Source organism: Cervus elaphus, chromosome 5 (assembly GCF_910594005.1).
Source record: "Cervus elaphus chromosome 5, mCerEla1.1, whole genome shotgun sequence".
In the NCBI taxonomy this organism is placed as follows: Eukaryota; Metazoa; Chordata; class Mammalia; order Artiodactyla; family Cervidae; genus Cervus; species Cervus elaphus.
The window spans coordinates 7,876,080-7,893,715 of NC_057819.1; the positions used below are offsets into that span (position 1 = coordinate 7,876,080).

The window sequence follows — 17,636 nt, forward strand, 5'->3', positions numbered from 1 at the left end:
CACAGCTCCTTTCGCTTCTGATACCTATTTATTATGTATTTATTAAGCTTTGCAACAGAGTTTCCCAGGCGGCGCTAGTGGTAAAGAACACACCCACCAATGCAGGAGACGCAGGTTTGACCCTTGGGTCGGGAAGATCCCCCGGGGGAGGGCATGGCCACCCAGTCCAGTATTCCTGCCTGGAGAATCCCAGGCACACAGGAGCCTGGCGGGCTGCAGTCCGTGGGGTCGCACAGCTTCTCAAGACCAGGTGAGCAGGGGTGCTGCTTCTGTTCATTTCTCAATCTTCCTGCAACAGTGCCTGGCACCCAGCAGATGCTCAAGAAATGTTTGTGGAAAGGAGAGAGGAAGTTTTCTTCTAGGAACTGGTAAGAAAGGTCAGTCTCGGCGCTTGCTGCCAGTTGAAACCTCCTGAAGTACAACTCCAAGCAAGACCCTGCCCTGCTCACGAATCTTCCAGAGCTCCCCACTCTCTGAGGGGGCAGACGCTGCAGCGGGGCATTCACTGCGCTGCACAGGCTGGGACTCGTGGACCTCTCCCGACTTATCTCCTTTCCCTACACACACTGCAACCCCCAGCTGGCTTCTGGGGACTCTGCTGAAGCTTGTGGCTCCCAACCTCTGCCCCCTGGGAATGAGGGGCCATGAGGCCGCCCTCCAGATCCTGGCAAAGCGGGATCTGAATCCTGGCTTCTCCACGGGCTGGTTGTGTGACCACCCCCGTGCCTCCAGTTCCTCTTGTATCCAGCAGAGGAGGTGGTGAGTCTCCCTGTTAGGGCTGTCTGTCGTGAGGGGTGAAGGAGCAAGCATCCAGGCACTACTTAGCTCAGCTGGGCTGTTCTGAGAGGGAGGCTTCCTCGTGCCGGGGGCTGTGCTGTGCTTTGCGGGATGTTGAGCAGCATTTCTGGTCTCTCCCCACTAGATGCCAGAGCATCCCCAGCTCTGACAACCGAAGACGTCTCCAGACATTGCCAAATGTCCCAGTGGGTGGGGGGGTAAGGCTGCCAGATTTACTGATACATATTTATCCCAAAAGATTATTCATTGTTCATGTTAAATTTGAATTTAACTGTGTGACCTGTGTGTTATCTGGCAATCCTACCTGGGAGGCAAAGTTGTCCCGCCTGCTTCATCAAGAGCCCCAGGGTTAGAGGGACACGGCCACGGCCACGTGGCCCTAGGGCTAACATCCCTTGTTTCCCCTCTTGACTTCCTCCAGCCTTCTCAGCACGTCCCACCTGCCTGCCCCGAGCGCCCACTCAGGGGCGGGGAGGCTCAGCTCCCCAAACTAGCCCAGCTCAGCTGCTGTGATGACGGCCCCCCACAAGCCCCCACCTCCTCCCCTCTGGTGAGGGGGCCGCCGAGCAGGCCCAGCCAAGAGGCAGGAAAACAACGCAGTTAGTCACTTTGCTTCCGTTATCAACCCGCGTCACGTGGCTGGCTCCTTTAATGGCAGTCGTCATGGCAACGGGAAGCCAGTCCCTGCTGCTCTGGGAACCAAAACAAAATTAAAGGGATGGAGGCGGGGAGGGGCAAGGAGGGGAGGGCTAAGCGAGCCAGGAAGCAGCCAGCAGAGAGTCGGGCTGGATTTGACTGGAGGAAATCATGCTGAGGCCATCCTGTCCCCAGCTGTCCCTGGGGAGGGAGACAATTGAAAAAAAGAAAAGGTTCCTGTCCTGGAGAAGCTCAGGCTAACATGGTGGTTTCACACAGTTTATACTGACAGGTGAGTAACTGTCATCCCCATTACGAATAAACTAGAACCCAGACACGTGTGAAGGTAAAGACAGATGCTTGTCCAAGACTGCACAACTGACGAGCAATCGGTTTCAGCTCCACCCTCTTCTTCCCATACTCCTCATGTCCTCCCCACTCCTTTCCTCTTGCTTTCAGGAGAGGACCACATGCTCTGCCCCTCTGAGTGCAGCCCTCTGCCCTCCAGCCATTTCCGAGTCCCCGCCACCGGCACCCGCATTCCTCCAAGCTCGTGGTACTCCCTCCCACTACAAAGTCTCTGCGTGTGCAGTTCCCTCTGCCAGGAACTGTTTTCCCTCTATCTCTCGCTACCTCATACCTTCACCTAAAAAGCCTGCTTATCCATCACACAGCTTCTTAAAACGCCACCTCCTCCAGGAAGCCTTCCTGAGCCACCTGCATGCAGTTACAGCTCCCGGATACACGCTCTTGTAATGCCAAGTGATGCTTGCTTCTCCTCCAGACCTTGGTGCACAGCCTGCAATTATCCTTTTAATTACATTACCCTCGGGATGTCTGTCAGGGTCTGTCCACCATACTGGACTGTCAGCCCCAAGAGGACTCAGCCAATCTAGTTCACCGTGGGATCCGCAGAGCCCAGCCGAGTCAGCACTCGACAGAGCTTCCAGCCTCACAGCCTCTGCCGGCCTTTGTGGCTTCAGTGGCTCAGACAAAAGCTTGCAGACCCGCCTGGGTTATCTACAGAAACTTGCTGTTAAGCTGCCCCATTCCAAAAAGAAGGATGGGAGGCACCTCTGGGCAAGGCTGCGACAAGGCAGGTATGTGGCTTTGAACCCAGAGGGTGCAGAGAAGGAAGACTTGACTTGACTCCTCGTTTTCTAAGCAAAGAGCTCCCCTTTGCCTTCCCACTGGAGATGCTCCCGGAGGAGGTGGTCAGAGGAGGGAAAGGAGAGAGGAGGTCTGCTTTGGGGTGTGTGTGGCTGGATTTGTCTCCATACCCTTGGTGGGAGGGTACCCATGCTGAACAGAGGGCTCAGAGACAGAAAACTGTTCCCCTTTACTGGTTCTGTGTTCCTGAAACACCGCTCACTCTCTCTGGGCCAGTTTTTTCATCTGTAAAATGGAAATTATACCACCCACACACGCTGAGATTGTGGTGCTGTGTAGATGTGGATGGGCATGTTTGTTATTCAGGGGGTAAGAGCCTGGCTCTGATGCCAGACCAGGCTTGGGAGGGTCTGTCCCTTCTGGGCTGCATGCTCGTGAGGAACTCACCCTGTGAGCCTCAGTTTCTGTGTCTGTAAAATGGGGACAACCTCACCGAGCTCATAAAATTACTGTGCACACAGGATATGGCTTAGAGTAGCCTCCAGGAAGTGGAAGCACTAATTACCAAAATGATGAGCCCTGAGAAATGCAAAATTTAGAAACAGCCATCAGCTTGCAAAGTCCTGCCCTCTGATTGCACTTCAGAGTCAATGGATACTTGAGTTCTTTACCAAACTTGCAAGGTCTGCCTCTGCACCCCCACCCACCCCTGCCCAGGTATCAAGCAGGATGCCAAGAGGTCCCTCAGACCAGGAGATGGTCTCAGCCTCAAGTCAGGCAGAAAGCTCATCCCAATCGCCAAACTCAGCGGCTCACAAGGAGAGAAAATGCAGGCCTCAACCACCAGGGGGAAAGTGTCCCCCACGCCCTGGCCAATAGCCCAAACCAGACTGACATGGATGGGACCTCCAAGGACCCTGGACCAATGCTTCCTCCCCCAGACACAGAGAAACTGAGTCCCCGAGAGGGGAAGGAACTCATAAGGGCATTGAGGGAGTTGGTGGCTAAGCTGGGTTCAGGGCCCCAGCTGGAGGCCTGCCCAGAGCCAAAATCACTCCCCACAACATGCTCACAAGCTCTTCTGCTTCTGGCCCTGCCCCAAGCCCCCCACCCCAGCCCCCGACCCTCAGTGGGACCATTTCCTTAAAAACACAGCGTTCCGGGTGAAAACACCTGGAGGGCACATAGAACACCTGGGTTTACTGAAACAACGAACACAAAAATTGCAGGTTTTTACTCTGAAGGCTTTTGGAGGGGGCAGTCTATACCCTCTCCCCTGAAACAGTCATCCAAACGTGTAGCTTTCAATGGCAAGAGGGTCTAGACAGAGCTCTCTTCAGGCACCCATAGGGGTCTCTGTGAGCGTAAAAGTTCTGGGCCTTTCTGAGGGTTCCCATGTGGCCTGTATGTCTCCTTACTCAGACACACTAGAATGTGCAGTCAGCCTGGAGCTGCTGCTTTCAGCAACAGCGGGACGTGCCACACACGGAGACACACACACAGACACACGCCCACGCTCCCCGAGGGGGAGGGGCTGCAACAGGTCCCGGCCCCGCGGCCGCCCTCGGTGGCTGGCTGGCTGCCACCGTGCGGGGAGGGCCTTTTTGGTGGTCAGCACTGTCCCCAGATGCCGACACCCTCCACACACACGGAGGCACAGGGCCAGGCCAGCCCCCAAGATCCGCGGCCACTCCTGGCCGAGAGCTGAGTGCTCAGAATGCAGCGGCGAGGCAGGCTCGGCAGCGATGGGGTCCCAGGTGGTGGGATGCGGGGTGACATGGGGGGGATGCACACACACACACACACACACACACACACACGGCCACAGCCTCACTCATCCGCACACAGATTCACGCCATCCCATGCCACTCGCTCAGGCACAGCCACAGGCTCACTCATTCATAGATTCCTGCATCACACAGATACAATCACAATCAGAGAAGCAGATAAACGCACAGATGCACGGACACACAGAGGTACACTTAGATATCTCCAGGGAGACGCGCGGATGTGCTCAGATACACATACTCACAGCTACACATCCTCACCCCCACAGGCATGTGCGTGTACACACACACACACACACACACACACAGAGTCCTCACAGGCATGTGCGTGCACACACACACACACACACAGTCCTCACAGGCATGTGCGTGTACACACACACAGTCCTCACAGGCATGTGCGTGTACACATACACACGCAGAGTCCTCACAGGCATGTGCGTGTACACACACACACACAGTCCTCACAGGCATGTGCGTGTACACACACACACACACTGTCCTCACAGGCATGTGCGTGTACACACACACACACACACAGTCCTCACAGGCATGTGTGTGTACACACACACACACACACACACACACACAGTCCAGGTATCCAAGTGCTTCCCTAGGCACCCATCACTCTAGACTCTTGCTCTGTGAAAAGTCATGAACTGTTAACTCTGAAGGCTAGACTGGGCTAACCCCAGGGAGAGTGAAGGGTCAGAGGGGAGCTGAACCCTGACTAATTCTCACCCTCCTGCCAGGGTCGGGTGGGTGGGGGGATCAGGGGACCCTGCCTGCCAGGAGAGCAGGCACACATGCCTACAAGTGGAGTAACCCACTGGCCTGGCACTCTCAGGGAGGGGGTGCCCTGGCTCCTAGGGGTGGCTCCAAGGACTGAATTTACGGGAGGGGTGTGTGGGAAGCTTTATTTTCCCAAACTGAATTTCTCCCCCTTCAGGAAGTCTGGTCCTCTGCCTGCAGCCCTAACCAGGCCTCCCCGACTCAACAAGCCCTGTCAGCGGCACCCCCGCCCCCCCAGGTGCGTTCCTCACCTTGATGAGACCCACCCACCTGCTCCTCCACAAGAGGGGGTCCTACCGAGACACATCCAGGTATGCCCCCCCACCCGAGGGCCCTCACGCGGCAGCTGCCCCTGCGCACAGGATAAAACACCCAGGGCCCCCCTACCCCCCTACTCCCACCCCCAAACTCACCTGCTTCTAGCCCTGCGGGGGGTTAGCCCCCACCCCGGCGGGCCCCCCACCCCAGCTGGCCACGCGTCCTTTGGAGACGCTTCCTGGGGGTGGCTGCGGCGGCCCCCTCCCCCGGGGGTCGCGCCGCCCGCCTCCGCCCGGCACTCACCTCCTTCTTGACGGTGCGCAGCAGCCTCTGCCGGGTCTCCGCCTCTGTGGGGTGAGACGGGAGGGCGGCCGCTCAGCCCGGGGCTGGGGGCCGTGCTGCGGAGCTGCCCTCCCGCCGCCCCCGCACCCTGCGCCCCCTTACCCGCCAGCCCCGAAGCCATGGCTGCGCGCGGCGATCCGAGTCCGGGTGGCGGCGGCGGCGGCTCCCGGACGCTCACTCGCCTGCTGCAGCCGCGGCGGGGCGGGGCGAGCGCCGAGTGACGGTCCAGGCGCCAGACGTCAGGCCCGGCCGCGGCCGCCCCACCCTCCCGGGGGCCACGCAGGGCCGCCCAGGTCCTCCCGGAGGCTCCTCCCCGCCCGACACACACCCTCCGGCCCGCGCGTCCCAAGGAGCTGGCGCCTGCACCTCCCTCCCAAGTGGAAACCCATCACCACCACCACTTCCATGCCCACCCTCCTTCTGTGGGGCCGGGAAGGACAGCATCATTTATTCACTGTCTGCTGTGTGCCTGGTTCAGATGTGGCGGTGGGGGTGGGGGGGGGGGGTGGGGGGCTCCTACCGACAGTCTCCTAGCCTGTTTTCTCCTCTTTAAAATGAATATAGTATGATCACCTCATAGGAATGATATGAGACTTAAATGAAGTCCTGAGTGTAAAGCGCTTAGCGCACATCTAGGGGAAAAGGCCAGAAACCATAAAGGGCAGCTGTGCTGCCATCTATTATTGTCACTACTAGGACCGCTGTAGGCATGCTTCTTTTCATAGCGTTTTGCTTTACTGCACTTTAGGGATATTGTGGGTTTTGCTTTTTACAAATGGAAAGTTTGTGGTAACCCTGTATGCAGCAAGTCTGTCGGTGCCATTTCCCCAGGAGCATCGACTCGCTTTGTGTCTCTGTCATATTTTGGTAGTGCTCATAATATTTCACACCCTCCACCAGCAAAAAGACTGACTCCTCCATGAAGTCGCCGATGACGGGCTCCCCCAGGCGGCGCTAGTGGTGAAGAACCCGCCTGCCAATGCAGGAGACATGAGAGACACAGGTTCCAGCCCGAGGTTGGGAAGATCCCCTGGAGAAGGGAATGGCAACCCACTCTGATATTCCACCTCCACTCCAGTGCATCCAGCTGTGGATCCAGAGTCCCCTCTTCTCCATTTGTCAGTGTCGGGGGGTCTTTGGCCACAAGCCACAGGCGCTGACTTTGGCTAACTTCGCAAAAGGGACTAGACCGGAAGGATAACAGCCATTCCCAGAGGCCAAGGGAGGCTGGAGGACTCAGAAACAGGGTGAAACCGAGGTAGCGCTGGAAGGACAGCAAGAGAGACTTGAACAGTCATCTGACAGAGACAGGGTGTTTAGGGCACCACCACTGAGGTGACACAAACTCCATCTATTTAAGGTCCTGTTGCAGAAAGGGAGCATCTGATTGGTCTGGCCTGGGTCACACCTGCCGCTTGCTGGGGGAGGGAAGCCTCATTCACAGTCCTACCACCCCACCATCTCCAGCGCAGATGTGGTGGGTCCCCTTGGAGCCCAGAGAATAGGAAACAGTTTCTTGTTAGCAAAAGTACGTAACAACCAAGTGAACAGCAGTCAGAATTCTGACCTCAGGGCCCAAGGGACGGATCCAGGGTTTCTGTCTTTGACTGTGCCCCTAAGATGATGGAGTTAGTTTAGAAAAGCAGGGCACCGAAGCCCCACTTTGGTGTCTGTTTCCTAAAACTCATGTTTTTCCTTCTCCCGCGCCTGTGTGTGCTAAGTCGCTTCAGTCGTGTCCAACTCTTGGCGACCCCATGGACTGCAGCCCGCCAGGCTCCTCTGTCCATGGGATCCTCCAGGCAAGAATACTGGAGTGCGTTGCCATTCTCTCCTCCAGGGGATCTTCCCAATCCAGGGATGGAACCCAGGTCTCTGGTCTCCTGCACTGGCAGGCGGGTTCTTTACCACTAGCACCACCTAGGAAGTTTTCCTTCTCCTACCAAGCTCAAAGCATGGGAAGGTGATTTGTACTGATCCTTCCTTGAACACCTGGAGCTTTTCTTCCAAAAGGAAGGATTTGATGAAGCTTGCTTTAGTGGCAACAGGAAGATGGGCATCTATGGGACCTGGGTTTGCTCAGGTTTTTGGACCCGGCGCTTGGGTCTCTCTGCTGCAGTTAGACCACTCACCACTAGGGGCGCTGGCACCGAAGGTCAGCTTGTTGAGTCGCAATCTCCCTGAGATCAGAGCAGGAAATCTTTCCCGGGTCCCAAAGCCCTCTTCAGGGTCTGAAAATCCCACCATCTGACTCACTGCTACCTAGGCTTTGTCCCATACCTGTGCAGCTGACCACTTGTGCAACTGCAAGAACCAGTGAGGAAGGCCTGTTCCTCCTGCAGTGTCCCTTTAGCGCCCTCTACTGAGAAAACTCAGCATCGTGCTCAGTATAAATGAGACGACATTATCGCAGTCCTATTACCGAGGAGAAGCCTCCGTTGGACTCTGGGAAAACCCATTTTCCCTCCAGTTTATTGCCTTTTGCTTAAGTTAGCCAAAGGCAGCTTCTGTGGCTTATGGCCAGCGATCCATAAACAGTTCCATGTATTACTGAAGAATGAATTTGGAATTGAAAAGCAATACACTGGTTACTGGTACAATGGTACGGCCTCATTGTGAAGTCACCGAACTACAGTTTACTCTTACTTGCAGTTGAAAACATTGTGCTAATAAAATTATTCCGTGTAATGTGTTCGTCTGTTTCTATGAACATGAGTCGGAAAAAAAACAAACAAACTGACCTACTTTTCCACTTAGAAAATGAACATCTCTCTACGTCAATACATGCAGATCTCAATCATTCCAGACACGTGGGAGAGCAGGTGGAAAGGCCCTGGGGTGGGAATGAGCATGTCTAGATGAAGAAGAGAATGGATGCGGTGGAGACTGTAACGCGGTCAGCGCTTAAGGCTCCTCCAGTCCATAACTCCTTAAAAAAGCCCAAGAGAGCCTTGATTTTCTTCTTACTTTCTCATCCCACATTCTCTCCACCAGCAAGCCTTTTAAATTTACTGTGGCAACATTCACATAACATTCACCATTGTGACTATTTTAAACTGGACAATCCAGTGGCATTTACTCCCAATGTGGTGAGGCCATCACCACTCTCTAGTTCCAGAACACTGCTTCACCTCAAAAGGAAACCCTGTGCCCATTTAAGCAGCCTCTCCCCATCTCCCTCTCCCCCACAACTTTTGGCAACCATGAATCTGCTTTTTGTACCTATGAGTCTGCCTGTTCTGGAGATTTCATGTAAATTAAATGATCCTATATGTAGCCCTTATATCCAGCTTCCTTGACATACCATAATATTTTTGAGATTCATCCATGTTACAGCACATACTAGTTCTTCATTCCTTTTGATGACTTAAGAATGTTCCATTGTGTGGATATACCTACATTTTGTTTCTCCATTCATTAGTTGATGGACATCTGGATGGTTTCTACCTCTTGGCTGTTATAAATAGAGTGCTTCTATGAATAGAGCTGTAAACATCGGCGTAGAAGATTTTATGTGGACAAATGTTTTTAACTGGGGCATTTGATACCTAGGAGTATAATTTCTGGGTGCTACAGGTTAAGAGTTTATGTTCCCTTCAAATTTACATGTTGATACCTAATCTCCAACGTGACAGTATTTGGAGGTGGGGCCTTTTGGAGGTGATTAGGTCAGGGGGATGGATCCCTCATGAATGGGATTAGTGTCCTTATAAGAGATCCTAGAGAGCTCTTTGGCCTCTTCCACCATGTGAAAACACAGCAAGAAGATAGCCATCTAGAAATCAGGAAGTAGCTCTCATCAGACACTGAATTTGTCGGTGTCTTGGTCATGGACTTTCTAGCCTTCAGAACTGTGAGAAATAAATCTCTGTTGTTTATAAGCCAACCAGTCTATGGTATTTTGTTTTAACAGTCCAGACTGACAAAGACATGGGCCATTCTATGCTTAATGTTTTGAGGATATTCTTTTCCATCGTGACTGTACCATTTCATATTACTACCAGCAGTGTACAAGGATTTCAATTCTTTTCACATCCTTGCCAAAACTATTTTCCTTTTTAAATATTATAGTCATCCCAATGGGTGTGAAGTGGTATCTGATTGTGATTTTGATTTGCATTTTCTTAATGACTAATGATGTTGCACATCTTTTCATATGCCTGTGAGCCATTTGTATAACTTTTCCAGAGAAATTTTATTCTAGTCTTTTGCTCATTTTAAACCGAATTGTCTTTTTGTTGGTGAGCTGTGTGAATTCTTTATGTATTCTGGATGCTAGACTCTTATTATACATATAATTTGCAAATATTTTCTCCCATTCTGTGGGCTTTTTTCTTTCTTGACAGTGGCCTATTGAGATAGTGCAAAAAAGTTTTAAATTTTTATGAAGTCAAATTTATGTATTTTTTTGGTGATTTTGTGATTTTGATGCCATATCTAAGAAACCATATCCAAAACCAGGATTATGCCTACTTGCCCCTATGTCTTCTCCTAAGAGTTTTATAGATACAGCTTTTATATTTAAGTCTCCAATCAGAGCATGTGCCTATGAGTGAGGCCTGGAGAGGATGGGAGGGAGTCAAAAGTGTTCCAGATGGTCTCCGAAGGCTCCATGATGCCTGGCTCCTGTTTCACAGCCATGGCCTTCTGCACATCAATCCTTATTCTCTAGGTCTGTTTTCTCATCTATAAAATGGGAGAGGTGTTAATTTTACTTATCTATTCATCTCCCAGTGCACCTGTGGGGCTAAGAATCAAATGACATCGTGTTTATGGAGATTCTTGGTGTACATGGGATTGTTAATTTACCAAAGTGATACAATTATGTTATCGAGCTGCTAAAGCAGATCTCAGTCAAGGCTTTTGGGAGAGAAAAGACACTCGCTCTGAGTCACCTAAGCTGATGGAAGGACACGGGGGGGTGGATTTGATAGAAAAAAAGAACAAGCCAAACAGCAGTATCTCTGGCTGTGTGAGGCTGATTGATTTTCTCTTGCTGTGTGTGGCTCCCTTCTCTCTGCCGATGGGTCCTGTTCCCTTCACTGACGTAAGGGAAGGGAGACTTACTCTGAATTGTGCACTCTTCCCAGCAGTGTGCTTTTTAAAAAATTATTACAAACATATGTTACCTTTTCACAAAATAGAAAATAATAAGGATAATAATAAAAAATGATGGGGTAGGATCTCAGCAGGAATTGGAAGTACTGGCCTATTTTGTGAATCGTGCCTCCTTGTGAATCAGCTACTTCTCCAGGAAGGCCTGGTTTCTTTGTTTGGAGCATGGCTTTTAAAACTAAAATCCGGGCATTAGGTGTCTTCTGTTCCGCCTTATTCTGCCTCCCTCCTTCTCTTCACACTCTCTTTGAGGTCTTGGGATTCCAGTTTCCTGGAGGGATGCACAGATGGGAGATAAGTTTGTGTTAGAAACAAAGACAGACCAGAGGCAAGGTCCAGGATGCAGGAACCTGAGCTCTGGCTGCTTCTGAGCGAACTGTTCTTTAGGTCAGCTTTTGCTGCTTAGACCCTGGGAGCGTGGATCCTGAACCAGAGGAAAGTGACTGACAGTTCTGTGTCCAACAAAGCCTGGGTAGGTGACCAGGGGACCCTAGTGACAAGGCTGCTTCTCACTGTGCCTGTGGCAGAATCGGGGCCACCAGCAGTAAAGGCCAGAGCCTACATCTCTGGAGGTGCAGCCTTGCTTTTGGTGTCACTGGGCTGTCTACTGGCAACAGGGGGCTCTGCTTGGATGCACCTCTGGGTCCTGACTTAAGGGAGGGGCAATCGTGCCTGCAAACACAGGGCTATTGTTGGTCCCCAGGTCATCACGGGGGTGTTCTGGCGGGAGAGGGGGTGTTCCAGGTGTTCAGGCCCCTCTTCCCCCACAGCAGAGTGTGGTTCTCGGGGACCCACTCGCTTCTGCTGTAGTGTTGAGCGCTGCAAAGGGGCAGGTCGGCAAAGCAAACACACAAAAAACCGAAAGAAGGACCATCACATGAACAATAATCCCCCCTCACTAGGGGACTCACGCGACTCATACCTGGGTGCACCTCTTTCGTGACTTACTTTTCTGTAAGCCCACCTCCCGTTATCTCATAGGAACTGGGGAGTTCTTAAGAATTTTGGGGCTGGAAGCGTTCTCTCAACAACTAAATTTTGAAGTGCAAAAGACAGTTTGGGGAAGCTACCTGGGCCTTAAAAGATCCAACTAATGTGGTTTTTGGAGGCTTAAAGAGGTAACTCTGACCCTATGAAATCAGAAAAGCAAGATGTATGGAAATTAAACTCAGACTGAGCAATTATTCCTGGGAAGATGGTCTTACACTTGTACATATGGGTGGTGTTGTACAAAAGTGATTTTACTCTTATTTAGAAGAGGAATCCTATAGTGATATTGTGGAGGCCACAGATATCTACAGGATTAGTTAATTTAAGTAATTTATTTAGGTTGCGCACTGTCCATGTGGGATCCTAGTTCCCCGAACAGGAATAGAACCTGTGCCCCCTACAGTGGAAGCACAGAGCCCCAACCCCTGGCCCACATTTTAATTTTTTTAAATGTCCTAATGCCATGCAAGTGCCTTGCTGTAGCTTGTCACAAACTCCTGATTCTAAAAGGCCTATTTGCTTTCCACATAGATGGAAAAGAGTCTGCAAAAAAGAGATGACATATGTATGTGTAACTCAGTCCCCATGCTATACACTTGAAACTAACGCCATATTGTAAATAAACTATAATTTACATTAAAAAAAAATAAATATCTAAATAAATGTTAATAACCTAAAATGAAAAAGAATCTAAAAAAGAATATATATATATATATGTATATACATATATTAAATCACTTTATCCCTGAACTGTACTTTTACTGTACCACTGGACCTCTAGGGAATTTCCAGGAATTTTAAATTTTGGTTACTAAGGACACAAAAACCCACCACAAATCTACTGTCTCCATATTTCATAGAAGAAAAACCATCTTAACACCTAAAGGGTAGGAAGCACCTAATTTCAGGAAAAAAGGGAAAAAAACATAGCCTTTCCCCAGGCGGGGACAGCTGGTGTTGGTACACCAACAATTTCAGTACAGAAGTCTTCCGCCTCTGGCTTATGGATCTGAACCTTGTCTCTGATACCTCCTAGCTCTGTGACCTTGGGTGAGCAGCTCTGCCTCTCTGTGACTCACTGCCGCCTTCTGCGGGTCACTGAGAGGACCCAGGGATGTGAAGGCCTGTGGGAAGGGCTTGCTTGCATTTGTCACTCAGTCTCAGTCATGTCTGACTCTTTGCGACCCCGTGGACTGTAGCCCGCCAGTCTCCTCTGTCCATGGAATTCTCCAGGCAAGTATCCTGGAGTAGGTAGCCATTCCTTTCTCTAGGGGATCTTCCCGACCCAAGGATTGAACTTGGGTCTCCCGCATGGCAGCACATTCCGTAATTGTAAGTGAAACTTGCTCTGTCATGTCCGACTCTTTGTGACTCCATACAGTCCTTGGAATTCTCCAGGCCAGAACACTGGAGTGGGTAGCCTTTTCCTTCTCCAGGGGATCTTCCCAATCCAGGTATCGAACCCAGATCTCCTGCATTGCCGGCAGATTCTTTATCAGCTGAGCCGCAAGGGAAGCCCAAGAATACTGGAGTGGGTAGCCTATCCCTTCTCCAGCGGATCTTCCCCGAGCCAGAAATCGAACCGGGATCTCCTGCATTGCAGGCAGATTCTTTACCAACTGAGCTATCCTGGAAGCCCAGGCAAGAATCCTGGAGTAGGTAGCCATTCCTTTCTCCAAGGGATCTTCCCGACCCAAGGATTGAACTTGGGTCTCCCGCATGGCAGCACATTCCATAATTGTAAGTGAAACCCCATAATTACTCTAATGTAGATTTATCGTCACCGAGATTCACAAGAGACAACAGCGCCACCTCATGGCTGTCTACCCCAGGTGCAGACAGCTGCTTGGGTGGAGGCATCCACATGGGCAGTGAGTGGGAAGCTTGTGTAATGGCCAAGGTTGAGACAGAAACAGGAAGAAATGCCATAAAGATTCATGGAATTATAAAGTTGGATCCTCACTTTATGCCGTATACAAAAGTTAATTCAAAACTGATCAAATATCTAAACTTAAGAGTGAAATCTATAAAACTTGAAGAAAGCAGGGCAAAAGCTACATGACATTGGGTTTGGCAATGCTTTCTTTTTTTTCCTTTTTATGTATTTATGTTTATCGAACTTTTTACTTTGTGTTGGGGTATAGCCGATTTACAAACAATGTTGTGATGGTTTCAGGTCAATAGCAGAGGGACTCAGTCATACGTATACCTGTATCCACTTTCCCCCAAACCCCCTCCCACCCAGACTGTCACATAACATTAAACGGAGTCTCCTGTGCTATAAAGTAGGTCCTCAAAGGTCAGCAGTGATTTCCTGGATGTGACACCAAAAGCACAGGCAACAAAATAAAAATATGTAAGTGGACTGCATCAAAATTAAAAACTTAGGTGCATCAAAGGACACAATACACAGAATTTTAAAAAAGGCAACTGAGGGAGTGAGAGGATATATTTGAAAATTGTTCATAAGGGGTTGGGCTTCCCTGGTGACTCAGTGGTAAGGAATCTGGCTGCCAATGCGAGAGACTCGGGTTCGACATTTGGGTTGGGAAGATTTCCTGGAGAAGGAAATGGCAACTCACTTCAGTTATTCTTGCCTGGAGAATCCTTTGGACTGAGAAGCCTGGAGGATTATCATCCATAGGGTTGCAAAGAGTTGGACACGACTTAGTGATTAAACAACAACATAAGGAGTTAATATTCAGGATATATAGAAGAAGTGTCAGGATATATAAGGAATTCTTACAAGTTCAATAACAAAAAACTAATGCTACAATTAAAAATGTGCAAAGGAGTTGAACAGACATTATTTCAAAAGTACATACAAGTGGCCAACAAACATGTGAAAAGATGCTCAACATTACTAGTCATTAGCAAACACAAATGGAAAACTACAAGGAAGTGCCACCTCACATCCATCACAAGGGTTACTATCAAAGAAACAAAAGACAAGTGTTGGTGAGGATGTGGAGAAATTAACCTTGTACACAGTTGGTGGGAATTTAAAATGCTGCAGCCACTAAGGAACACTATGGTGGTTAGTTAAAAACTTAGAATTACCAGCAACTTCAATTTTAGGTGTATACCTAAAGGAATTGAAAGCAAGATCTCAAAGATATTTGTACACCCGTTTTCATAGCAGCATCAATTACTACAGCTAATCCATGGAAGCAATTTATACCTCCACCGGAAGACGAGTGAATAAAGAAAATGTTTATACATGTATATTATTTTTTCCAACATTCTCAGTCATAGCTTTTTTAAACTTATTTTTTATTTTAGTATAGCTGACTTACAATGTGTTAATTTGTGCTGTATAGCAAAGTGATTCCGTTACACATACACATTCTTTTTCATATTCTTTTCCATTACGGGCACAGGATATTGAATATAGTTCCCTGTGCTATACAGTAGGACCCTGTTGTTTATCCATTCTCTGTATAATAGTCTGCATCTGCTAATCCCAGACTTCCAGTCTGTCCTTTCCCCACCTCCTCACCCCTTGGCGATCACAGCCTGTTCTCTATGTCTGTGAGCTTGTTTCTGTTTTGTAAAGATGGCTCAGTGGTAAGGAGTCCACCCGCCAATGCAGGAGATGCAGGAGACGTGGGTTTGATCCCTGGGTCAGGAAGGTCCCCTGGAGAAAGAAACGGCAACCCACTCCAGTATTCTTGCCTGGGAAATCCCATGGACAGAGGAGCCTGGCGGGCTATAGTCCATGGGGGTGCAAAATCGTGGGACACAACTGAGCAACTAAGACTTTCACTTTCTTTCATTTGAGTCATATTTTAGATTTAACATATAAGTGATACCATATGGTATTTGTCTTTCTCTTTCTGATTTACTTCACATAGTATGATAATCTCTAGGTCCATCCATGTAGCTGTAAACGGCATCATTCATTCTTTTTTATGGCTGAGTAGTATTTATATTGGAGAAGGAAATGGCAACCCACTCCAGTGTTCTTGCCTGGAGAATCCCAGGGACGGGGGCGCCTGGTGGGCTGCTGTCTATGGGGTCGCACAGAGTCAGACAGGACTGAAGTGACTTAGCAGCAGCAGCAGTATTTATATATATACATAAACACACACACACACACACACACACATTTTCTTTATCCATTTAGCTGTCAATGGACATTTAGGCTGTTTCCATGTCATGGCTATTGTGAATGGTGCTGTTATGAACATAGGGTGCATGTATCTTTTGAGTTATAGTTTTGTTGGGTCAGGCTTCACCTTGATGTCCAACTTCAGGTGGTTGGTTCTGGAATTCTGGAGCTCTGTTCAAGAAAATCTGAGGCCACATCCAGGTCTGGCTGGGAAGACCACAGTAATCAATTAGTAACGACGGCCCTGGCTTTCTCATCCCACTCCTCCAACAAAAGTCCATCCCATTGGGCGAGGAAGCTTAGGGGCTGGTTCCAGCTCTGTCCCACTTGTTTCAGGAACTGGCAGATCCTAGTGTGGATCTAATTTGTATCTCAAGTCCCACATTCCTTGGTATCTGTTTCTGATTGATCTTTACTCTTCATGGCTCTAAACTCCGGGAGCTGGTGATGGACAAGGAGGCCTGGCATGCTGCAGTCCATGGGGTCGCAAAGAGTTGGACACAACTGAGCAACTGAACTGAACATTCTAGTTAAAGCTAAATGATTTCTTGGGACTTCCCTGGGAGTGCAGCGGTTAAGGCTCCGCACTTCCACTGCTGTGTCAATCTCAGCTTCGGTCTCCTCGTTTTCCTCATGGATGAAAATCCTTTACTGCCTTATCAGTAAGCAAAAGATGCTGCTACCATCAGTGACCGCAGCTGCCCTCTCCTGCCGTGAGCCACGAGGGGACTCAGGATGGAAACTGATGGCTCACTGCCAAGCCCTCAGCCACCCCCAACCGTGCACCCAGATGGGGACACCAGGATACCATCAGGACCACTGGGATACACCCAGATGGGAAAGAACAGGACACCAGCCCACGACAGCAAAGGTGCTTATCAAAGGAGTGATTTCAATGAGCCCAGACTCTTGCATCTTCCGATGCATAGAAAAGAGCTAAATTCATTAACCTGAGATGTCTGTAAAAAGCGAAAGTGTTAGTCGTTCAGTTGTGTCCGACTTGTTTGCGACCCCATGGACTATAGCTCGCCAGGCTCCTCTGTCCATGGAATTTTGAAGGCAAGCATACTGGAGTGGGTTGCCATTTCCTCCTCCAGGGGATCTTCCCGATCCAGGGATCGAACCCATGTCTCCTGCATTGGCGGGCAGATTCTTTACCACTGAGCCATCTGGGAAGCCTGGACACAAGGTTATTCCAGGGAAATCTTAGTGAGGACTCTGCAACTTGGGGGAACTAAATCAACATCTAAATTCAATACAACCTCTAATTAACAGGATGACAGAATTTTTTATAGTCTAGAACTCATTGCAAGGATTCTAAAGTTCATTTGAAAAAATACATTTAAAAGAACAGCCAAAACTCTTTGAGCACTTTAAGGCTTTTTTCATCTTTAGGATCATTTCAGAGCTGAGTGTGCACACAGGTTTCTGTTGGATAACAATGGAATTTCAAAGTAGTGAGTAAGGTGAGGGTTGTTATTCAAATGTCAGTAACTTTCTCGTAATTAAAATGGATGTTCAGTGTGTACATCAAGGAATTAAATGCAGAACAATGCAACTATGAAAATATTAAAAGAAAGAATTCATGATTTTAAAAACTTTATTCCCTTGTGGCTCAACTGGAAAAGAATCTGCCTGCAATGCAGGAGACCTGGGTTTGATCCCTGGGTTGGGAAGATCCCCTGGAGAAGGGAAAGGCT

The 17,636-nt window shown here is 49.4% G+C and overlaps 1 protein-coding gene across 2 annotated transcripts in view; it reads right to left on the reverse strand.

Annotated features, from left to right (window-relative positions):
• The window catches only part of SGSM1 (small G protein signaling modulator 1), a 73,758-nt gene extending 67,782 nt beyond the window's left edge, over positions 1-5,976 (reverse strand). For both annotated transcript variants that reach the window (XM_043901516.1, XM_043901515.1), the window contains exons 1-2: positions 5,826-5,976; positions 5,685-5,728 (exon numbers count right to left, since the gene is read on the reverse strand). In XM_043901516.1, the coding sequence (XP_043757451.1) occupies positions 5,685-5,728; positions 5,826-5,844 (63 nt within the window). In that variant the 5' untranslated portion in view covers positions 5,845-5,976. The remainder of the gene's footprint in view (positions 1-5,684; positions 5,729-5,825) is intronic.
• Between the last annotated feature and the right edge of the window lie 11,660 nt (positions 5,977-17,636).